Source organism: Thalassophryne amazonica, chromosome 1 (genome assembly GCF_902500255.1).
Source record: "Thalassophryne amazonica chromosome 1, fThaAma1.1, whole genome shotgun sequence".
In the NCBI taxonomy this organism is placed as follows: domain Eukaryota; kingdom Metazoa; phylum Chordata; class Actinopteri; order Batrachoidiformes; family Batrachoididae; genus Thalassophryne; species Thalassophryne amazonica.
In genome coordinates this window covers 140,052,235-140,074,397 of record NC_047103.1, presented here as the reverse complement: position 1 = coordinate 140,074,397, position 22,163 = coordinate 140,052,235, and the positions used below count along the sequence as shown (strand labels likewise).

General features: G+C 39.6%; 1 protein-coding gene across 3 annotated transcripts in view; it reads right to left on the bottom strand.

Moving 5' to 3' along the window:
• The window catches only part of LOC117514960 (rho GTPase-activating protein 6), a 242,967-nt gene that overhangs the window by 16,286 nt on the left and 204,518 nt on the right, over positions 1-22,163 (bottom strand). For all 3 annotated transcript variants that reach the window (XM_034175532.1, XM_034175526.1, XM_034175539.1), the window contains exons 4-10: positions 20,763-20,911; positions 18,452-18,580; positions 18,160-18,355; positions 18,007-18,062; positions 13,119-13,269; positions 12,889-13,037; positions 4,592-4,771 (exon numbers count right to left, since the gene is read on the bottom strand). In XM_034175532.1, the coding sequence (XP_034031423.1) occupies positions 4,592-4,771; positions 12,889-13,037; positions 13,119-13,269; positions 18,007-18,062; positions 18,160-18,355; positions 18,452-18,580; positions 20,763-20,911 (1,010 nt within the window). The remainder of the gene's footprint in view (positions 1-4,591; positions 4,772-12,888; positions 13,038-13,118; positions 13,270-18,006; positions 18,063-18,159; positions 18,356-18,451; positions 18,581-20,762; positions 20,912-22,163) is intronic.

The following is a 22,163-nucleotide window of genomic DNA, read 5'->3' as shown; positions in this document are numbered from 1 at the left end:
CCAAACACTTGCGTCAGCAAATAATTCCCATCCACACATCCTTCAAAATTAATCGTTACCAGATCTTTAATAAATCTGGACTCAAGAACGTTATGAAACAGCATTCAGATGTCAGTCTCAGAAGCACGGCTGCCTAAAAAATCTCTTCTTTTTTAACTTGCTGTGATGGAGAAAGTCAGTCTCAATTCAGGAGAAGAGATTAATAGGTCTTCTTTGGTTGACCGTAGGAATGTAAGCCTCTGAGGAACAGTAGTAGCAGATTAAGAAAACATAGTCGTAATTTGAGGGCCTGGAACGGCCCGTGCTGTCTCTCTGTGCTGCTAAGAGGCAGAAGTACTGAAAAAAGGAGTGATGAGGCCAAAACAGGTGTAAGATCATCACCTCTCCTGACACCACTGCTTTAATTGGGGAGGAAGGGTATCAAGTATTTGTTCATAAAGTTGGTATACCTTTCAAATCTGGATACCGACTCTATGAAATTGACGATAGTCAATGGAAAACAGTTTCAACAAGTGGCCTACTTCTGTGTGCCATGTGTATCAATTTAATGCATCTGTATGAATTATGGTGGCGACGATGTTTTGACTATGACCTACTTGGAACTAGGTCACAAGGTTCAAAGAGTGTGTGAACCTGTCCAAGATTTTGGCCTAGAGAGCGTGTTTGTATCTGATATGAAACACATACCTGAGTTATCCAGGCAAAATGTTGTGACTGTGACCTACTTTTAATTGGATCATAAAGATCACAGAGGTCATAAAGGTCAGAGACATCATGTGTGACCTCATCCAACATTTTGGTCGGGAGAGCATGTGAGAGTGATATGAAAGTGATGCCAAGAAGTGCTGATGATTTATCCAGGTGAAAAAGGTTTGAATTTGACCTACTTTTATAAAGGTCACAGGGTCACAGAGGTCACAATTGTGACATAGAGCCCCTGCCTGAGCGTGCCCAAGATTTCATTTCAAGGTCGTTCCTCAAGATGGTATCATGGCCACAGCCATCATGATACCTGGAACATTACCAAGTGTGTGATCATGGTCCAGTGAGGGATGATTTTGTTTCCTTGGGGCCCATTCACACTATGACATGAAGAGGGTGATGCTGGCAGATTCTCAAAAATCTCTGTGTAACGCTCAAGAAGGTTTGCTCCAGGGGTCCAAATTTTCTGTCTTCAACACAGTCAAATGTAGCCCAGCAGAGGGCGCCACAATACTGGTGGAGCTTGAATTTTAGGGGCATTCCACTGACTCACACAGGACTTAGTTTAACTTTCGCCATCGGAGGGCAGGTGCATTAGTAGCGCACTCTGTATAATGTGGCGGAGCAGATCATGGATTCAACTTTTGAGATGTCCAGTGACATAGCCTATGTAAACTTGATGGAACTGTGTTAGGGTTAGGGTTAGTATTGTATCACTTGCTACTACTGCGTCAATAAGACAACATGTACTTCACGGAATCTCGCTAAATTTACACCACAGATAGATATCAGGGCATGGAAGACTCCACAGAATGTTGGAGGTGATCCGGATCTGCATTGCCGGACGTCAGAAATCTTGGATTGCTCTTGTTTTAATCACATGCTTTGAGTAAAACTAGGGGGGGGGTTTTTCTTGTTTTTTTTCTTGTTTTTTGAACAAAAGTAAACATCCAGAGAGCCTCTGAATCAGCACCCCCCACACACCATAATTATATAAAATGGTCTAGCCCCTAAACCAAGTGCAGCCAAGAACTGGTGGAGGCTGCAGCATTGCTGTGTGTCAGGCTGCTAAAAAGTCTGTGTTTCCAAAAATGGAAAGAAAAAGGGGAAAAAAGAGAGGAGAAATCAAACAAGACGACAGCCGTATGTCATCCAATTTTTCACCAAAAGAAGAAAGGCGTGGTTGTAGTCTTTGTGGTGAAAATTAACCTGTTAGCTTCATCCATAGTGAATTCATGGTACTTGTGATACAGTAACATTATAGTAGATCTTTAAAAAAAAAAACATCTGATTGTTTACATGTCACTCAACTTTGAGCTGACATTTAAAAGGTGCTGTTTGTTCATACCAGATAACAGAATATTTACAGAGGAATCATGCAAATGATGATAGAAGCACCAAATTTGGCACAAATACACATTAGACATTACACTTTTGGAAAAAAACAAAACAAAAAACAATTGGCCATTTGAATTTTCAGTAGGCAGCCAGATAGGGGTCAACTGAAGAATTACACAGGGTGTTGTGTGGGCCGCCAGAAGAGGAGGTACTGCTGGCCCACCACCAGAGGGCGCCCTGCCTGAAGTGCAGGCTTCAGGCACGAGAGGGCGCTGCCGCCTCACAGGAACAGCCGAGGTGACAGCTGTCACTCATCAACTATGACAGCTGTCACCGATCATCTGCACTTCACCCCAGATAAAAGCAGGATGACACCTCCACCACGTCGCCGAGATATCGTTCTTCTAAGGAGGTAATATTCTCAGCCATAAACTAAACTGTATCTTAGTCTGAACTCTTTTTGCAGCCTCTTTCCTGTGGAGCCTTGTCCGCTGATTGGTGGTTTGTGAGAGTGCTGACGTCTTCGCCTCTCACTCTTTCCAGATAAGTGCTGAAACAGGAGCGGCACGAGTGTGTGATTTGAGGTTGAGGTGGAATTCCCACCGTTGTTGTTACTGGGTGTACACACCCACACTTGACTGTCTTTGCTCTTCGCCAGCAGTACCAGATCCGACACGCGGAGACGGTGGCCACCTGGGGGATTCGGGACCTGGCGGCTCCAGTATCCTTCGGGTTCGGTGGCGGAGGAAATCGTGTGGTTCCGGTTCTTCTTTAGACGGACGTCTCCTATCGTCGAGCCTGCCCACACGACACCTTTATCCATTGACTTTGTATCATTCTATAATCTGCTGTGTATGGTTGTGGCATTCACAACATTAAAGTGTTCAAATTTGACTCCTTCTATTGTCCGTTCATTTGCGCCCCCTGTTGTGGGTCCGTGTCACTACACTTTCACAACACAGGGGTCAAAATTAAAAGATGCTCCAATCATATTGAAAAACTATACCATATTATTTGTCTGATCACAAAGATTCCAAAAAGGTATAGTTTGTACAATCTGTGACTGAATGTTATGGAGTTGTGGGGTAAAAACAGCAAGAATGGTGACGAAGGTCAGTTTCAGTTTGTACAGGAGTAAAAAGTTAAAGTTGCTCTAATTTCGGTAAAAAGTGATGCAAATTATTGGTTGAATTAATACAGTTTTAAAAAGGATTGTTTACACCATGTATCATGCCTCGTTCATGTTACAGGTTAAGATATGTCACGTCATAGAATCCAATGGTCATCACCATTGTATGACCTTTACTTTGCAGACCAAACATTCAATACAGTCAAAACTGTTCCATTTATTAATCCTATTAGCTCAACCAATACTTTGCACACCATGTTTTACCAAAATTGTAGCAACTTTAACTTTTGACCCCTGTACAAACTGAAATTGACCTTTGTCACCATTTTTGCTGTTTTTTACCCCATAACTCCAAAACATTCAGTCACAGATAGTCCAAACTATACCTTTTTGGAATCTTTATGCTCAGACAAATAATGTGGTGTAGTTTTCAATATGATTGGAGCATCTTTTAATTTTGATCCCTTTGTAATTCTTCAGTTGACCCCTACCTGGCTGTCTATTGAAAATTCAAATGGCCAGTCGTTTTTTTCAAAAGAGTAATGCCGAAGGAGTACGAGGGTAGGCTGAAAAGTTCTCAGGCTCACTATAATGCAGTTAATGCATTAACTGTATCATAGTGAACCTTAGAACTTTTCAGCCTACCCTTGTATATGTGAAATTGTTGCTTCTATCAACATTTGGAGGATTGTTTCAGTTATCTGCTGCACTAAACAGGTGAAAAGCAATGCAGTGACTGACAAATCAGTGACCATTATTATTATTTAAATATTGTAAAAATAATTTGAAATATATTTTCAATGATAAAATTAAAGCACTGATTATTTATTTCCAAATAATGATCTTTGTATGAAACAAAAACAAGCAGTATTCTGTGTTGGATGCTGGATAGGTTGAAGCACTGATTGACCTTCAAGTCATATGAGCAAAGTATTTCAATGGCTTTGATGCAGAATGAATCAAGGTTTTATGGTATGATTTAAATTATTGTTTAAAATAAGAGAATTGCCCCATTAAAATGCCATTGCAACTTCTAAAGATGCCCTTGAGCACATTTCTTTCTTTTGGAATTTTGCATGCATGTCTGCATAGTGGATTATTTTCAGACATGACGTGGTCCATGTTGGTGGAGCCCAATGTGAAATCTTTTCATGAGGTCCTAAATCCATAGCGGTGCCCCTGACTCCATCTCAAAGGTTTTCCAGAAAGCAGAGCTCAGACAGAGCTTGTCTTTCCCCAGAGCTTTGCTGTAAATAATATCTGACTATAAAAAAGCTGTGCCTTGATGTCTTTATGTCCTATGTGCTTCTCTTGTCACATTCAAACTCACTGTCTTCACTTTTCTTTTTTTTACCATATCTACTCAGCAAGGCAGCCCCGTTTAGGAGAGAATATGAGAATGAAGATGAGTGTTGAACTGACTGTAAAGAGGGTTTGGTAGCTAGCGATCATCCTCTGCAGCACGGCGATGACGGCGGTGCTCTCCTCAGCTCTGGCTGAACTCTGGACGCTGAACTCCTTGTCTGAGCTCTTCTGCTTGTGAAGTAGGTTGGGGCCAAAGATGGTGGCCAAGTTCAGAGGTGTCATCTTGTTCCCTGTGACCTGTAATCAGGAAAAAACAAAGCAGTTTGGGTTTATACATTCCACAAACAAACACGGAAACCGTCGTCCTAGCCATGTCCCCATACATACAAATATTGCAAACACAGTCACAGTGAAAAAAGTGCTATTGATTTCATTTTTAAAAATCGCAATCAAAAAAATTGAGTGAAGTGAGTAAATCGTTATTTTCTATTGTGATCATACAGACAAGGTTTCCTGGTCAATACAAATGTGACATTACAATATAATTCAACAATTGCAGTATTTTCTGATTTTTATGCAGTTGAGGTCATCCTACTAGTTCTCTTTGTTTCAAAGGTTATGGCAGAAAATGTGCTTTTTGTCACTTACTGTAATGTCACATGATGTATCATCACATCATCATGATGCTACATATAGATCAGTGGATGGCATTCTGGTAATTTATCATGACATCATGTAGAAATCAGCACATGACAATCCATTTGCTGATTCATACGCAGTTCAATCTTCGAGCACTCTATGTTTTTAAGTTATTGCAGATAATGTGACTTTTTAATCATTTAATGTCACATGACGTATCTGGTGGCATCATCATGATGCCACTTGCATATCAGCAGATGGTATTGTGTTTTGTGATTCATATGCACTTCAAATCATCATTCTAGCTCTCTTTGTTTTGAAGTTATCTAAACTAACTTCCAGAGTATTCAATGTCCAAGATATTTGACCTTCTTAATAATGTCACATTTACAGTATGAGCAAAAAATTGTTTTAGTGAAGAATAGGAATAATTCAAAATGGCTGCAAAACTACAAGATAGACATGGGTGGGGCCAACATGGATCAGTGCATCTCAGCATAACTAATAATACAAAAAAGAAACAGTTATTCTCTGATAGGTTCAGTAGTTATTGCCAAGAGTCTGTCGTGGTGGATGACCCCATCAGGTCAGTTCCTGTCTTAGTTTTTGCATATTTCCATAGTGTTCAGGTTCACCAAATTTGATTTCAAAGGCTTCATTCATTCATGAGATACAACAGATTTAGAGAAATAAACCACACCTACTCAAACTTATTGACCAGTTTTGGAAAAACAGAAAAATATATCAAAAATCCATTCATCCACTTAAGGGTCAAACATTATACATGCCACATTTTGTGAAGACTGGGCAAAAATTGCATGAAGAGTAGTAAAAAACAACAACAAAACTAAAACACTAATTTATGAACAATTTAAAACAAAATAAAATAAATTATACAGAGTAAAATTTCCACACATATTCATTTCATGACAGCATTTCCTGTATATTCGTTTTTGTAAATTGTTCTGTAATTTATGTCTGTAGCATAGCCAAAGCAGAGGGTCACCCCTTTGAGTCTGGTCTGCTTCAGGTTTCTTCCTCAAAGGGAGTCTTTCATTACCACTGCTGCTCTGGGGGTTAGTAAGGTTAGACCTTACTTGTGTGAAACGCCTTGAGGCAACACTTTTGTGATTTGGTGCTATATAAATGAAAATAAATTGAAACTGATATTGAAATTGAAAAATTTAAATTAAAATGACAGAAGCATGAAATGTGGGGTGATATGGGGTATGGTTAGAGTTAGGGGAAGGGGTAGGGTTAGAAATAGTAAAACAAAAAACGCATCATGAAAATGTGACTCATATCACGGTAGCACGGAAAATATAAGCGTGAGACATATATACTGTGTGTGTGTGTGTGTGTATATATATATATATATATATATATATATATATTGTTCTTATTTGCACAACATCAGCAGTACTGCTCGCATTATTTTCGTCACTCATGAAAAAATACAACAGCATAACATAAAATTAACAGCAGAAATTACATTTTTTTGTGGTGTGAAATTGTCTCGTGATGTCGATCAGGGGGATAATGTTTCGGTTAGGTTTAGCCAGTTGTGTGCATGTTGTAGCACACTAATCTTCACATTCCGATTACAGGTTCTTCAAAGTTTTGACGATTTCCACAGTTTCCTCCCGTTTCACTCCCAGTCTCAAAGAAGAGATGTGAGTCACAAGAACCTTAAAGTATTGGGGCGTTGTTCCGCTCTGTGTTTCTGGACGATCTCAGACACCGACACCGGAGCTGCAGAGTTCAGGAAGTCATGCTGTTTGTGTAGACACACACACACACACACGATCGCCAAAACGCCCCTCTGTTCTCATGATCACGCAGGAATAATACAGTGTTGATCACTCAACACATCCGGGGTGAAGGAATTAACGGAAACAACCGAGTGCGACACTGATCATGATGTGACGGCCTCCAGCCCTGCGTCGTTTCCCCTCATGTCCACCGTCACAGCATCACAATTCATATTTTACTCCAAGCTGTTTGAATTAACCAGTTATGATTTTTAGTTTGACATTTCACGGTCAATCAAGCTCACAGCCATGTGACCATGAAAAAGGTGGTGTATTATCTCATATTTGTGTTTAATACTAACCATGTGGTAAGTCTATATTTAACCAATTCCTTGAAATAGTCATTCCCAGGGAGCAACTGAGCGTTGCCTGAAAGTTGATTTAAAGTGACAGTCACTGGGTTTGCATCGCAAATTTGCATAAAACGTAAGTAATATTTTCAGAATGTTGATAAAAACGATTTTGGAATGACTGCATTTCTGTTAGTGATTGAATGCCAGTGCCAGGGTGAAAACTGTCATTCTAGCGAGGTTCTCACAAAAACTGTTATTCCAAAAGTCATGGCAACAGATTAATTATTTCCATTTCATAGTTCTTGTTTTATTTTTAACCAACTATTGCCATATTGTTATTTCTTACAATGTTTAACAAGCGCGCGCTTGTATTTCATCTATATGTGCCATGCCATGTATTTAAGAATGTCACTTTCTGGACATCTGTAATAGCAAAAAAAAAAAAAAAAAAAGTTTCCAAATCCCTCCAAATTACATAATTTGAAGTAGCAAATTGAAAATATCAGTAATGGAAAAGTGCATTTTTCACAAAAAAAAAAAAAAAAAACTGAAATATTGCAAAACTAAGGTGGTTTTTCGGGTAATTTGAAAAAGTTTCCACTGCACTTTTGTGAAATAAAACTTTTTCACATTAACCTGAAAAACCACCTCAGTTTTGTAATATTTCAGTTTTGCTTTTTTTATTTGTTTGTTAGTTTTTTAAATGCACTTTTCCATTACGTATATTTTAAATTTGCAACTTCAAAATATATAATTTGGAGGGATTTGGAAACCCATCTACTGACAAAACATTCCCTGGGAAAAGCTCTGCCCCCACGACCCGATTCCGGATAAAGTTGAAGAAAATGGATGGATGGAGCTCTGCCCACCCAATGAACACTCAAGATAAACTGTTTCACTACTATTTGCCAGCAAACATGCGATATCCCATGTGATTCACAGCCGGAGGTAGGCAGCCATTCAGAGAGCTTTACTTATCCTTCATCCACTGCTTCTATCACTATGTATGATTGGTTGATTCCTTTGCCAGTCTAATCTGATGTGAAACTACCCAATGAGCACTCTTGAATTACTAAGGACTAACATTTCGTTCAACTTCCATTTTCTCAATGGTGTTGTTGCAACAATATTTCTGGATCATAAGCACTTTTCAATACTTTGAACATTTGTATCATAAACACTTTGAACATTTGCCAAATTGTGCCAATAGAATGCATAGGTGGCTCATTAAGAAACAAGCAGCTCCCACTCCTGCAAGTGCTGTCTCTACTGGCAGCGCTGCAACCACTGAACAGAGTGTTACATCCATGCCAGGGTCCACCGAAGCATTTACTCAAAAAAACTCTGAACCACCAATGTGCACACAACACTGGAAACAAGTGCTACAAAACTATCCAGTGAATATGCAGAGAAAAGTTACCAGAATGTTGACACACTATTTTTTCTTGTACAAATAAACTGTGACCCCAGAGATACATTGTAAGTATGCTCCATGTTTGCTGGGTTCTCACTCTCTTCTATTTAAGCAGTGAGCTGAATTTTTTTTTACCTTGACATGTGACGAGTGATGGTCAAATAAGGCCTCATAAAGCATTTGCTGTTTTATGTAGACTCAATGGTGGTATTTTTTTTTTAAATTAAAGGATTCAAGAAAAAAAAAAAAAACTAACACTGTAGTGATTGATGCATTAATTAGTTGGTTGATTAATCAGGGTCATTCAGTTATTTTCTACAACCCCTGGCAATAATTATGGAATCACCGGCCTCGGAGGATGTTCATTCAGTTGTTTAATTTTGTCGAAAAAAAGCAGATCACAGACATGACACAAAACTAAAGTCATTTCAAATGGCAACTTTCTGTCTTTAAGAAACATTATAAGAAATCAGGAAAAATAATTGTGGCAGTCAGTAACGGTTATTTTTTAGAAAAGCAGAGGGAAAAAAATATGGACTCACTCAATTCTGAAGAATAAATTATGGAATCACCCTGTAAATTTTCATCCCCAAAACTAACACCTGCATCAAATCAGATCTGCTCATTAGTCTGAATCTAAAAAGGAGTGATCACACCTTGGAGAGCTGTTGCACCAAGTGGACTGACATGAATCATGGCTCCAACACGAGAAATGTCAATTGAAACAAAGGAGAGGATTATCAAACTTAAAAGAGGGTAAATCATCACGAAATGCTGCAAAAGATGTTGGTTGTTCACAGTCAGCTGTGTCTAAACTCTGGACCAAATACAAACAACATGGGAAGGTTGTTAAAGGCAAACATACTGGTAGACCAAGGAAGACATCAAAGCGTCAAGACAGAAAACTTAAAGCAGTATGTCTCAAAATCGAAAATGCACAACAAAACAAATGAGGAACGAATGGGAGGAAACTGGAGTCAACGTCTGTGACCGAACTGTAAGAAACTGCCTAAAGGAAATGGGATTTACATACAGAAAAGCTAAACAAAAGCCATCATTAACACCTAAACAGAAAAAAAAACAAGGTTACAATGGGCTAAGGAAAAGCAATCGTGGACTGTGGATGACTGGATGAAAGTCATATTCAGTGATGAATCTCAAATCGGCATTGGGCAAGGTGATGATGCTGGAACTTTTGTTTGGTGCCGTTCCAATGAGATATGTAAAGATGACTGCCTGAAGAGAACATGTAAATTTCCACAGTCATTGATGATTTGGGGCTGCATGTCAGGTAAAGGCACTGGGGAGATGACTGTCATTACATCATCAATAAATGCACAAGTTTACGTTGATATTTTGTACACTTTTCTTATCCCATCAATTGAAAGGATGTTTGGGGATGATGAAATCATTTTTCACGATGATAATGCATCTTGCCATAGAGCAAAAACTGTGAAAACATTCCTTGCAAAAAGACACATAGGGTCAATGTCATGGCCTGCAAATAGTCTGGATCTTAATGCAATTGAAAATCTTTGGTGGAAGTTGAAGAAAATGGTCCATGACAAGGCTCCAACCTGCAAAGCTGATCTGGCAACAGCAATCAGAGAAAGTTGGAGCCAGATTGATGAAGAGTACTGTTTGTCACTCATTAAGTCCATGCCTCAGAGACTGCAAGCTGTTATAAAAGCCAGAGGTGGTGCAACAAAATACTAGTGAAGTGTTGGAGCGTTCTTTTGTTTTTCATGATTCCATAATTTTTTCCTCAGAATTGAGTGATTCCATATTTTTTTTCCCTCTGCTTGGTCTAAAAAAGTAACCGTTACTGACTGCCACAATTTTTTTTTTCCTGATTTCTTATAGTGTTTCTTAAAGCCAGAAAGTTGCCATTTGAAATGACTTTAGTTTTGTGTCATGTCTGTGATCTGCTTTTTTTCTACAAAATTAAACAACTGAATGAACATCCTCAGAGGCCGGTGATTCCATAATTTTTGCCAGGGGTTGTATATCTGTTCATTCCAATTAAATGTCATTGGTCAGCTGTAGCCTATCCCAGCGGTCATTGGCTCAGAGGTAGGATGCACCCTGGACAGACACAATCATGGTCATAATAGTTTCCAATTCACGTAACCTGCATATCATTTGAAGTGGGAGGAAACCAGATCTCCTACAGATAATGTACACAAACAAGAGGAAAACAGGCAAACTCCACACAGAAAGAACTAGGACCAGGATCAGGACCTTCCTGCTGTGAGGCAACAATGTTAACCACTAAGCCACCTTGCTGCCAATAGTCAGTTTAATTTCCTGTTTGTCCCAAACAGAATACTTTCTGTTTTATCAAAATGAAATGAAAGTTTGTTGTCCACCAACCATTTGTGGACAGCTTTGAGTTCCATAGATAGGGTCGCCTCTACCTGCTGTAAATGTTTTCCGGACATCAGCAGTGCCAAATCATCCACATAGAGCATTCGTTTACAACTAACAACCCCAGCTATGTCACTGACATACACCAGAAACAGAAGCGGACCCAAAATGGAGCCCTGCGGCACACCATATGTAATACACTTCTCATTCAAAATGGTAGGGGAAGCTGGGGCACAGTGGATCAGAAATGTTGTTTTGTGGGAGCATAAACACATTATGCATAGGTTTAGGTTATTCTATTGTGGAGTTAATACAGCAAGTTATTGTTTATAAGGCTGTGTTATTTATGTCTCCCATGTGTAATTTACAGGTGTTTAAAATCGATTTCAAAATTTTTGATTCACTGTGCCCCGGACATTAATTCACGGGGCACAGTGAATCAGTGTCCGGGGCACAGTGAATCAACTTAGAATACAAACGAAAAAACACACGATTATAAAGATTTCTTCAAAATTATTAATTATATGCTGATGCATATACAAACTATAATCCAGCAAACCATCTATGTAATGTGTGAGTGTCTTATATAGTGATGTAAGTCCTTTAGAAACTATTATAAATACAACTGTCATAATTTCTGTTCAAACTTGAAACAGTTTTTATATACACAAATCATAGAAATAATTCATGGAAAAATAAATGTATTAGCTTCAACAAAAAATATTTGTCATCCACTTGATATTGGGGCTTAGTAAATCACTTTCTAGACTGTTTCCTTGTGCCCCGATTCACTGTGCCCTGGGTGCATGTGACACACGTGAGTCATGTTATCAAATAACTGATAGTCTGGAGAAGACATAACACATGCTCATCAGTTGGACAGGGTAGTCTTCTAACTAATAACAATTTTTTTGGGCCATACTTTTCCTCTGTTGTGAGAAATAAATACAAAGACACAAAATTTACTTTTGATAGGAAGAACTGACTTCACTTTCCACTTAGTTTTACCCTTAATGTATCCAAAAACAAAACACTAATTTATAAGGGGGATGTCTTTATACATAAAAATATGGCATAACTGCTGCAAATATATATGTAGTTTTGCAGATATAGCTACTGATTCACTGTGCCCAGTGATTCACTGTGTCCTGGTTTCCCCTACCACAAATATCAAAAACCTGACATTGATCAGTTAAATAAGACATAAACCATTTAACAGACATTTCATACATACCAAGAGCTTCTACTTTCTGTAACAAAACTGTATTGAATGCCTTTTGTAGGTCGATAAGGACCATACCTGTATACAATCCCTGATCACACTGTTCATGAATGTAATCACATTAATGTAAATTACAGTGACGCTTCAAAATGATGAAACAGGAAGGAATGGCACTCTGTGGAATAACCCCATTACATAGTGGGCTTTGACTTGGCATGAGGCCAATTAAAACCATCCATGTGGCATCTGTGAAACGATACCAGGCTTCCCCCTTGTGTCATGTTACAGGCAAATGAGTGCCTTAAAACTGGATAAATTGGTGCTTTGAAACATTGGGAAAGTGCCAATGCTGGATGCAACATTTCCCCAGAGAAAAACGAAAGGTTGAAATTAATAGCTTTGAAGTCAATTCCTGGGCTTATTATTAAACTTCTGTACTGTATCACATGCCATGAGCCACCTCTTCTCGAAAAACGGCAGTGGCAATGTCCATTGAAAAACCCCATACTGACTGAGCACTCCTTGATGATTGGATAAATTGTTCTCTATATTATATCACTTATTATATGAGTCATTAAAAAAAACTATTCAACAGAATTATTTTTAAAAATATAAAAATATGTTTTTTCAAATTTTGCAAAAAACTTTACTTTGAAACCAATGCTGACCTCCTGGCCATCTTTATCCTGTCGGTCGTGAGCGTGAGCCGCCACAGTGGATAAGAACTCCAAGAGGCGGTGGAGCGTGTCACTGTTGCATGCTGGGAGCAAGTACACCAACAGCTGAGTCGCACTCTGCTGGTCATCTGTATCCAGTGCTGGAAAACAACAAAAAGGATTTTTTTTTCTTAATTTTCCATGGTGGACGTGTGTTTATGTGCCGTGATGAGGAAGCGTACATGTTGTGTTGATGAAAGCGGTGTAGAGCTCTTTAGTGAGGAGCGGGTCGGGCATGTCCCTGAGGAACTCCTTCAGGAGAGCAGCCACGTCATGGACACTGTGCTCCTCATCCAGTTGGACGTCGACCCCACGATCGAACTCTTCACGCAGCTGAAGGACAAAAGAGGAAGAAGAATGGGTGGATTTACAATCATTCTCCTCTGCACGCAAAAATGGATTTTGGACAACACATAGACACAGGTATAAGTGGCCTCATTTTGTGTAGCTGACATGATAAAACATTCAAAATGCCATGGTAAACAGAAATAATCTCTTAGATTTGTAATAATCTCTAGATTTGTGATTTCCAAAACCTGCAAATTCAAGACAGAATAAAAACGAAAATAAAGAAGTCCACGTCAGCACGTGTGTTTATCCTGTTTTTTCTCTGTCAGTGTCATGTCTGCAAAACCTTTGATCAGTCTACCCCTGAAAAATAGTGAATGGTAAAACATGCTAGTTTTCGATAATGAAAATCACCAATATCAGCTACTATCAGATCTTAAACGCCAATCGCCTTTAAGTTCCTGCCCGACCAAGGCCGTTCCGTCATGAATAAATTTAGACTGCTGGCAAAACACTGCAAATCAGACCAAACTCTTAAACTCCGATCTCCTTTAAGTTCCCGCCTGACTGCAGTCGTTCTGTCGTGAATAAATTGCAAAACAGTGGAAGCCGGAGATCTTAAACTCCGATCGCCTTTAAGTTCCCACCCACCCGCGGCCGTTCCGTCGTGAATAAATTGCAAAACAGCACAAGCCAGAGAGCTTAAACTCTGATCACCTTTAAGTTCCTGCCCGACCACGGCCTTTCCGTCATGAATAAATGTAGACGGCCAGCAAAACAGTGCAAGTCACGTACAGCGAAATATTGTCCAGTTCAACTTTGCCTGAGCTGATTTCATCACAGGTTCTGGTACCCACGACGTCATTTGAATTGCCCAATCAGATAGGAGATCCGGCAAAATATCGCTAGCTGTAAGTTTGCCGGATCCGGCAAAATATTCACTGTCTAAATAAAAATCATTTCACAAAGGGGTTTTGACTAAACCAAATCCCCAGGGAGATGCCTTTCACCAAAAAACATATTGTTTTCCTTAAGTAATATACCCAGTGATTGGGCAATGTTCAGCTAATTAGCCAACAGCTAATTAGAGAAGCTAACATTTTCTTTAGCAGATTAGCTTTTCAGCTAACTTTGAAAGCCATGAGCAGACCAATAAAACTTTATTAAAAAGTAAAAACAAAAGCAGAACAGTACTTGAAGAAATTTAACAGTGAAAAACATTTGTAAAGCTGAAAATAATGTGTTGTAATGTTCATTAATGTGAGATGGAGGAGCAGGAGGTCAAGCCAGAGTAAATTAATTGTACTAGCAATTAGTAAACTAGTAAAAATTAGCAACTAGTAAATTAAATGTACTACTTTTTCTAAAAAAAAAAAAAAGGGGGGGGGAAAGAAAGCTAAGCACAGCATTGGAATCAGCACATCAACAAGGTGGATTTATGGGGCTAAAAAAAAGCAAAGGGTGTGAGACATTTTGAAACAAATGTCTCATTTTGACCAAATGTCAATCTGTGATGTGGAGGGTACCTCCACTATATCACTATATGATGTGCAGGGTGTCACTAAGCCTAGTCCTACCCCTAACAACATATGCTTACACTCAGCAATATTTTACTACAGATGGGGGAAAACTTCAACAGTTCTCTGAAGTAGTTCACTTTATACATTGCTTTACTCAGAGCCCTTGGACAAGGTCCTTAATCCCAAAGTTGGCCCAGTGTGCAGTGCCCTGGCATTGCCATGGCAGCACCCTGACCTTAGTGTGTGAGTGTATGTCTCAAAGGATGAATGTGAGGCATCACTGTAAAACATTTTGTCCCCAAAAGTGCAATATAAGTGCAGTCTATTTACCTCATTTTGGGACCCTCCTCTCAAGGGTCATGGTACGCTTGCTTTGGTCTGAACCCAAATATGATTATCGTGTTCACACCTGCTCAAAAGGATTGTCTCGAGGGAAAAACTGAACCAGGGTCCATTTTATGTAAGTTAAATTCATTCAGTTCAATTTATTTAATTTATATAGTGCCAATCACAACAAAGCTGCCTCAAGGCGCTTCACACAAGTAAAGTCTAACCTTACCAAGCCCCAGATCAAACATACAGCCAACAGTGGTAAGGAAAAACTCCCTCTGATGATTTGAGGAAAAAAAACCTCAAGCAGACCAGACTCAAAAGGAAGACCCACTGCTTGGGCCATGCTATTGATATAGGTGAAAATACAAATATACAGAAAATTTTGGAAATTTTCATGCCGCACAGTGCAGCTTGCAGTGTGTACGTAAGGCCGGGAGCACCGGGACGGGACCCTAAAGGCTTTGACAATCATTCTTATGCAAAGATAATGGCATCGCAGGTCCCCTGCTTTTTTCCCTGTATATGGCACCCCTTGGGAACATTTTGCAGCGTTTTGGGGTTGCTTTTCATTTGCTATGCTGATGACAGTTGTATATGCCGATAGCTGCTGGAAATCCTGTCCACATAAAATCTTTACAGGACTGTATCGCAGCAGTGAGAAGTTGGATGTCTAGCAACTTTGTGCTTTTGAACTCTGATAAGACTGAAATGATGGTTCTTGGTCCGGCAAGACATCTGCATTGATTTGATCAGCTAGCGCTTAACCTAGGTTCATGTGTAATACATCATACTGACAAAGTGAAGAGCCTTGGGGTAATTTTTGACCCTACGTTGTCTTTTGACCTCCACATGAGGGATATTACGAGGACTGCTTTCTTCCACCTAAGAAATATACAGTAGTGTTCAGAATAATAGTAGTGCAATGTGACTAAAAAGATTAATGCAGGTTTTGAGTATATTTCTTGTTGTTACATGGGAAACAAGGTACCAGTAGATTCAGTAGATTCTCACAAATCCAACAAGACCAAGCATTCATGATATGCACACTCTTAAGGCTATGAAATTTGGCTATTAGTAAAAAAAAAAAGTAAAAAGGGGGTGTTCACAATAATAGTAGTGTGGCATTCAGTCAGTGAATTCATCAATTTTGTGGATCAAACAGGTGTGAATCAGGTGTCCCCTATTTAAGGATGAAGCCAGCACCTGTTGAACATGCTTTTCTCTTTGAAAGCCTGAGGAAAATGGGACGTTCATGACATTGTTCAGAAGAACAACATAGTTTGATTAAAAAGTTGATTGGAGAGGGGAAAACTTAAACGCAGGTGCAAAAAATTATAGGCTGTTCATCTACAATGATCTCCAATGCCTCAAAATGGACAAAAAAACAGAGACGCGTGGAAGAAAACAGAAAACAACCATCAACATGGACAGAAGAATAACCAGAATGGGAAAGGCTCACCCATTGATCAACTCCAGGATGATCAAAGACAGTCTGGAGTTACCTGTAAGTGCTGTGACAGTTAGAAGACGCCTGTGTGAAGCTAATTTATTTGCAAGAATCCCCCGCAAAGTCCCTCTGTTAAATAAAAGACATGTGCAGAAGAGGTTACAATTTGCCAAAGAACACATCAACTGGCCTAAAGAGAAATGAAGGAATATTTTGTGGACTGATGAGAGTAAAATTGTTCTTTTTGGGTCCAAGGGCCACAGACGGTTTGTGAGATGACCCTCAAACTCTGAATTCAAGTCACAGTTCACAGTGAAGACAGTGAAGCATGGTGGTGCAGCCATCATGATATGGGCATGTTTCTCCTACTATGGTGTTGGGCCTATACATCGCATACCAGGTATCATGAATCAGTTTGGATATGTCAAAATACTTGAAGAGCTCATGTTGCCTTATGCTGAAGAGGACATGCCTTTGAAATGGGTGTTTCAACAAGACAATGACCCCAAGCACACTAGTAAACGAGCAAAATCTTGGTTCCAAACCAACAAAATTAATGCCTCGCAGATGTGAAGAAATCATGAAAAACTGTGGTTATGCAACTAAATACTAGTTTAGTGAGTCACAGGATTGCTAAAAAAGCAGTTTGAACATAATGTTTTGAGTTTGTAGCATCAACAGCAGATGCTACTATTATTGTGAACACCACCTTTTCTACTTCTTTTACTAATAGCCCAATTTCATAGCCTTAAGAGTGTGCATATCATGAATGCTTGGTCTTTTTGGATTTGTGAGAATCTACTGAATCTACTGGTACCTTGTTTCACATGTAACAATAAGAAATATACTCAAAACCTGGATTAATCTTTTTAGTCACTTAGCACTACTATTATTCTGAACACTACTGTAGTAAAGATTCATCCCATCTTGTCTATGGCTGATGCTGAGACTCTGATTCATGCTTTTGTTTCTTCTAGATTGGACTACTGTAATGCTTTGTTTTCTGGTTTACCACAGTCCAGCATCAGGGGTCTTCAACTGGTTCAAAATGCTGCTGCCAGACTTCTGACACGAAGCAGAGGGTTTGACCATATTACGCCGGTTCTGGCATCCCTTCACTGGCTTCCGGTCTCTTTGAGATTGGATTTTAAAGTATTGCTATTGGCCTATAAAATTGTTCACGGACTGGCGCCCCCCCTATCTGGCTGGCCTGGTTGAGTCCTATGTGCCTTTTTTTATTCCTTTTATTTATTTTATTTATTTTACCTTTTTATGGCTAAATTTTTTTTATTGTGTTTTAATCTTATTTCATTTTATTCAGCTTTTAAATTATGTTTGTGAAGCACCTTGAGGCAATTAGTCGTGATTTGGCGCTATATAAATTAATAAATTATATTATTATTAGAAATTATCGCAGACCACCTCATAACCACATAAGCTCCATGAGATAACTGAAGGATTTTTAAACTGGAAAAAACTCACCTGTCGCACTCTCTTTTTAGAGCTTCCCACCCTGAAGATCCCCACCGTCTGCAAACCTGAATGAAGAAGAAACCAAAACCTCTCAGTAGCTGTACAGCAGCTGTTGCTGTAGTAGAACATATCAGGGATTGGAGATGCAAACTGTCATCTCACCATATTTTTCAAGGTGCTGACAGCAACTGTCCACGACCCGCGGCACCTGACGGTAGATGGGATTGAGGCTTAGCCTTTTGTCCCGATGCTTCTCCTTTTTATTCGGTGTTTCAGCAGGCAGAGAGAGCTGCAGTGCCTCCAGCAGGCGGGACTGGTTGTCATCAAGGTCGGTTATAGAGTCCACTGACATTCCACCCTTGACACCAGTTGTGTGTTTCAAAAGTCAGTTGTTAATCCCTGTAGTGTGTGTGTACTTCTACGTAAATGTTAAAGGGAATGAGTGCTGTCTCACCCTCCTGCGCGCTCGTGGTGCAGCCTCAGGTGTGTTGGGTGATGTCGACTCATTGGCTGTTTCTGATGTTGAACTCAGAGAGGAGTTACTGCTGGACAGCTCCTTGTTGGACGGCCTCTTGGTGGCAAACTAGAAAACATGATGGAATTGTTAGATTTGGCTGTCCTGGTAAATGATAATCAATAGTTGCCCAGATCAGGTTAGGTGGTGCCTTGCGTTGCTGTATTTACCATACTACGGAACCACCTTAGGTTCTGGATACTAGTCACCCAGAAAGACAACTGGCCCATCCCACCTATCTACCACATGCAAGTGATTAGTGGGCACCCCCTTAACCATCTCAAGTCACTGTGGTCTTCAACACAGCTTGATTACCCCCACAGAAATGCTTCACTTTGCCATAATGTCGTAACTGATGTTCCCTCACAATGCAAGCTGTGGTCATCTGAGTCTGAGTCAGAGGATCACCAGGATCGGTCAAAAGTATGACAACAAACAGTTCATATCATTGACCCGTCTACTAATATAAATTGCAGATTGATGATCATTTGCAGTTTCCTAAGGTTCTTGAAATGGAGCAATATTGCCATCTGGTGGACACTGACCATTAATGCAGGTACAATATACAACCCCTGGCAATAATTATGGAATCACCGGCATCGGAGGATGTTCATTCAGTTGTTTAATTTTATAGAAAAAAAAAGCAGATCACAGACATGACACAAAACTAAAGTCATTTCAAATGGCAACTTTCTGGCTTTAAGAAACACTATAAGAAATCATGAAAAAAAATTGTGGCAGTCAGTAACGATTACTTTTTTAGACCAAGCAGAGGGAAAAAAATATGGACTCACTCAATTCTGAGGAATAAATTATGGAATCACCCTGTAAATTTTCATCCCCAAAACTAACACCTGCATCAAATCAGATCTGCTTGTTAGTCTGCATCTAAAAAGGAGTGATCACACCTTGGAGAGCTGTTGCAGCAAGTGGACTGACATGAATCATGGCTCCAACACGAGAGATGTCAATTGAAACAAAGGAGAGGATTATCAAACTCTTAAAAGAGGATAAATCATCACGCAATGTTGCAAAAGATGTTGGTTGTTCACAGTCAGCTGTGTCTAAACACTGGACCAAATACAAACAACATGGGAAGGTTGTTAAAGGCAAACATACTGGTAGACCAAGGAAGACATGAAAGCGTCAAGACAGAAAACTTAAAGCAATATGTCTCAAAAATCGAAAATGCACAACAAAACAAATGAGGAACGAATGGGAGGAAACTGGAGTCAACGTCTGTGACCGAACTGTAAGAAACTGCCTAAAGGAAATGGGATTTACATACAGAAAAGCTAAACAAAAGCCATCATTAACACCTAAACAGAAAAAAACAAGGTTACAATGAGCTAAGGAAAAGCAATCGTGGACTGTGGATGACTGGATGAAAGTCATATTCAGTGATGAATCTCGAATCTGCATTGGGCAAGGTGATGATGCTGGAACTTTTGTTTGGTGCCGTTCCAATGAGATTTATAAAGATGACTGCCTGAAGAGAACATGTAAATTTCCACAGGCATTGATGATATGGGGCTGCATGTTAGGTAAAGGCACTGGGGAGATGGCTGTCATTACATCATCAATAAATGCACAAGTTTACGTTGATATTTTGGACACTTTTCTTATCCCATCAATTGAAAGGATGTTTGGGGATGATGAAATCATTTTTCAAGATGATATGCATCTTGCCATAGAGCAAAAACTGTGAAAACATTCCTTGCAAAAAGACACATAGGGTCAATGTCATGGCCTGCAAATAGTCCGGATCTTAATGCAATTGAAAATCTTTGGTGGAAGTTGAAGAAAATGGTCCATGACAAGGCCCCAACCTGCAAAGCTGATCTGGCAACAGCAATCAGAGAAAGTTGGAGCCAGATTGATGAAGAGTACCGTTTGTCACTCATTAAGTCCATGCCTCAGAGACTGCAAGCTGTTATAAAAGCCAGAGGTGGTGCAATAAAATACTAGTGATGTGTTGGAGCTTTCTTTTGTTTTCCATGATTCCATAATTTTTTCCTCAGAGTTGAGTGATTCCATATTTTTTTTTCCCTCTGCTTGGTCTAAAAAAGTAACTTTTACTGACTGCCACAATTTGTTTTTTCCTGGTAATAACTTTATTTTTCCCCTATATTCAATTTATTTAATTTTATATTTTATATATATTTAATTTTTAAATAGTGTGACTGAAAGTAATGGAGTAAAGTGCACTATGCTAATCAAAGCTTAGACAGAGAAGATTAAATCCACAGACCTGTAAAATGGAAGAGACAAGGTCAGACGGGTCCTTGTGCTCGTCCCGGTGTGGATTGTCTTGACGAAAGCTGTCCTGACGCTGCCGATGCGTTCGGTCATTGGCGATGACTTGGGACAGGGATATACTGAAGGCCTGGGGTAAGCATTCTGCAAGAACAATTAAGCCACAGATGAAAACAAAGACTAAAATGGAGAGAATAAGGGGAGAAAGGAGCTACAAGATATGAATGAAAACAAAACAACAGCAATTGCAAGAAGAAACAATGCTATTATCACTGAAGCCACGGCAGCATTTCCATTTCATCTATGAATTTTCAGAGCAAATTTTCATCATTTTATTGAAATCCGTCTAAGTCAGTGGATTCTCCCAGTTTTGTCCAGCAACCGGATACAATCGGGTGAGTAATCCACAGAAATATTTCATTTATTAAATATGGACTGATGAATTTGCAGTTATGTCCAAGTAAATGCAATTCTGTGAGTGCCGCCTAGCAAATAAAGAATGTACAAATTGGATGGGTACATATATTAGCTTTTCAGATGCTCTCATTCTGTAAAATGATAAAGTATTCTCAAAGACAATTTTGACAATTTTCTCTGCACTCATAACAGAATAGACCTTGCAAAAAGTAAACGCAACACAAAATGTTTTGGCAGGCTTTTCTGCCAGAATGCGTAGGTACAATTTATATGCTTTGCCATGCCCTCCCCTCTTGTTGCCTCACAATGCAAGTGATACCCTCATGTGAGTCTCCCTACATATCATTTGACACAAAATCAACTGAGTCCCATGAATCACTCAAAAAGACCTAGCACCAATGATTAGTTGTGGACTTACGTCATTGGTCAGCACCCACATCTGACACCATATAGTAATAGAGGAAGCATCAGGGCCCTAAGTACTTGTACCTTTGTTTTGCTCAAAAAGAACTGGCATTGCCACACACCTCCATCTATCGACCTCATGACTACATAAGCACTTCATAGGCATCTCTACGGGAGGGGAGGTGATGGTCTAGTGGTTAAGCGTTGGGCTTGAGACCAGAGGATCCTTGGTTCAAATCCCAGCATGACTGGAAAATCACTAAGGGACCTTGGGCAAGGTCCTTAATCCCCTAGTTGCTCCTGGTGTGTAGTGGGTGCCTTGCATGGCAGCAGCCTGACATCGGGATGAATGTGAGGCATTGATGTGTAAAGCACTTTGAATGTCTGATGCAGATGGAAGTGCTATATAAATGCAGTACATTTACCATTTCCATTTACCTCTATCAATCTCAAAGGCAGAGGAGCCAGAGACATGAATGTCACTGCCAAAATAAGTGAAGACAGATCTACATCCAATGGCTGAAAAACCAAGAAGTCAGTCAAAGCCAGGATCTTCATCAACCAGGACTCCAAC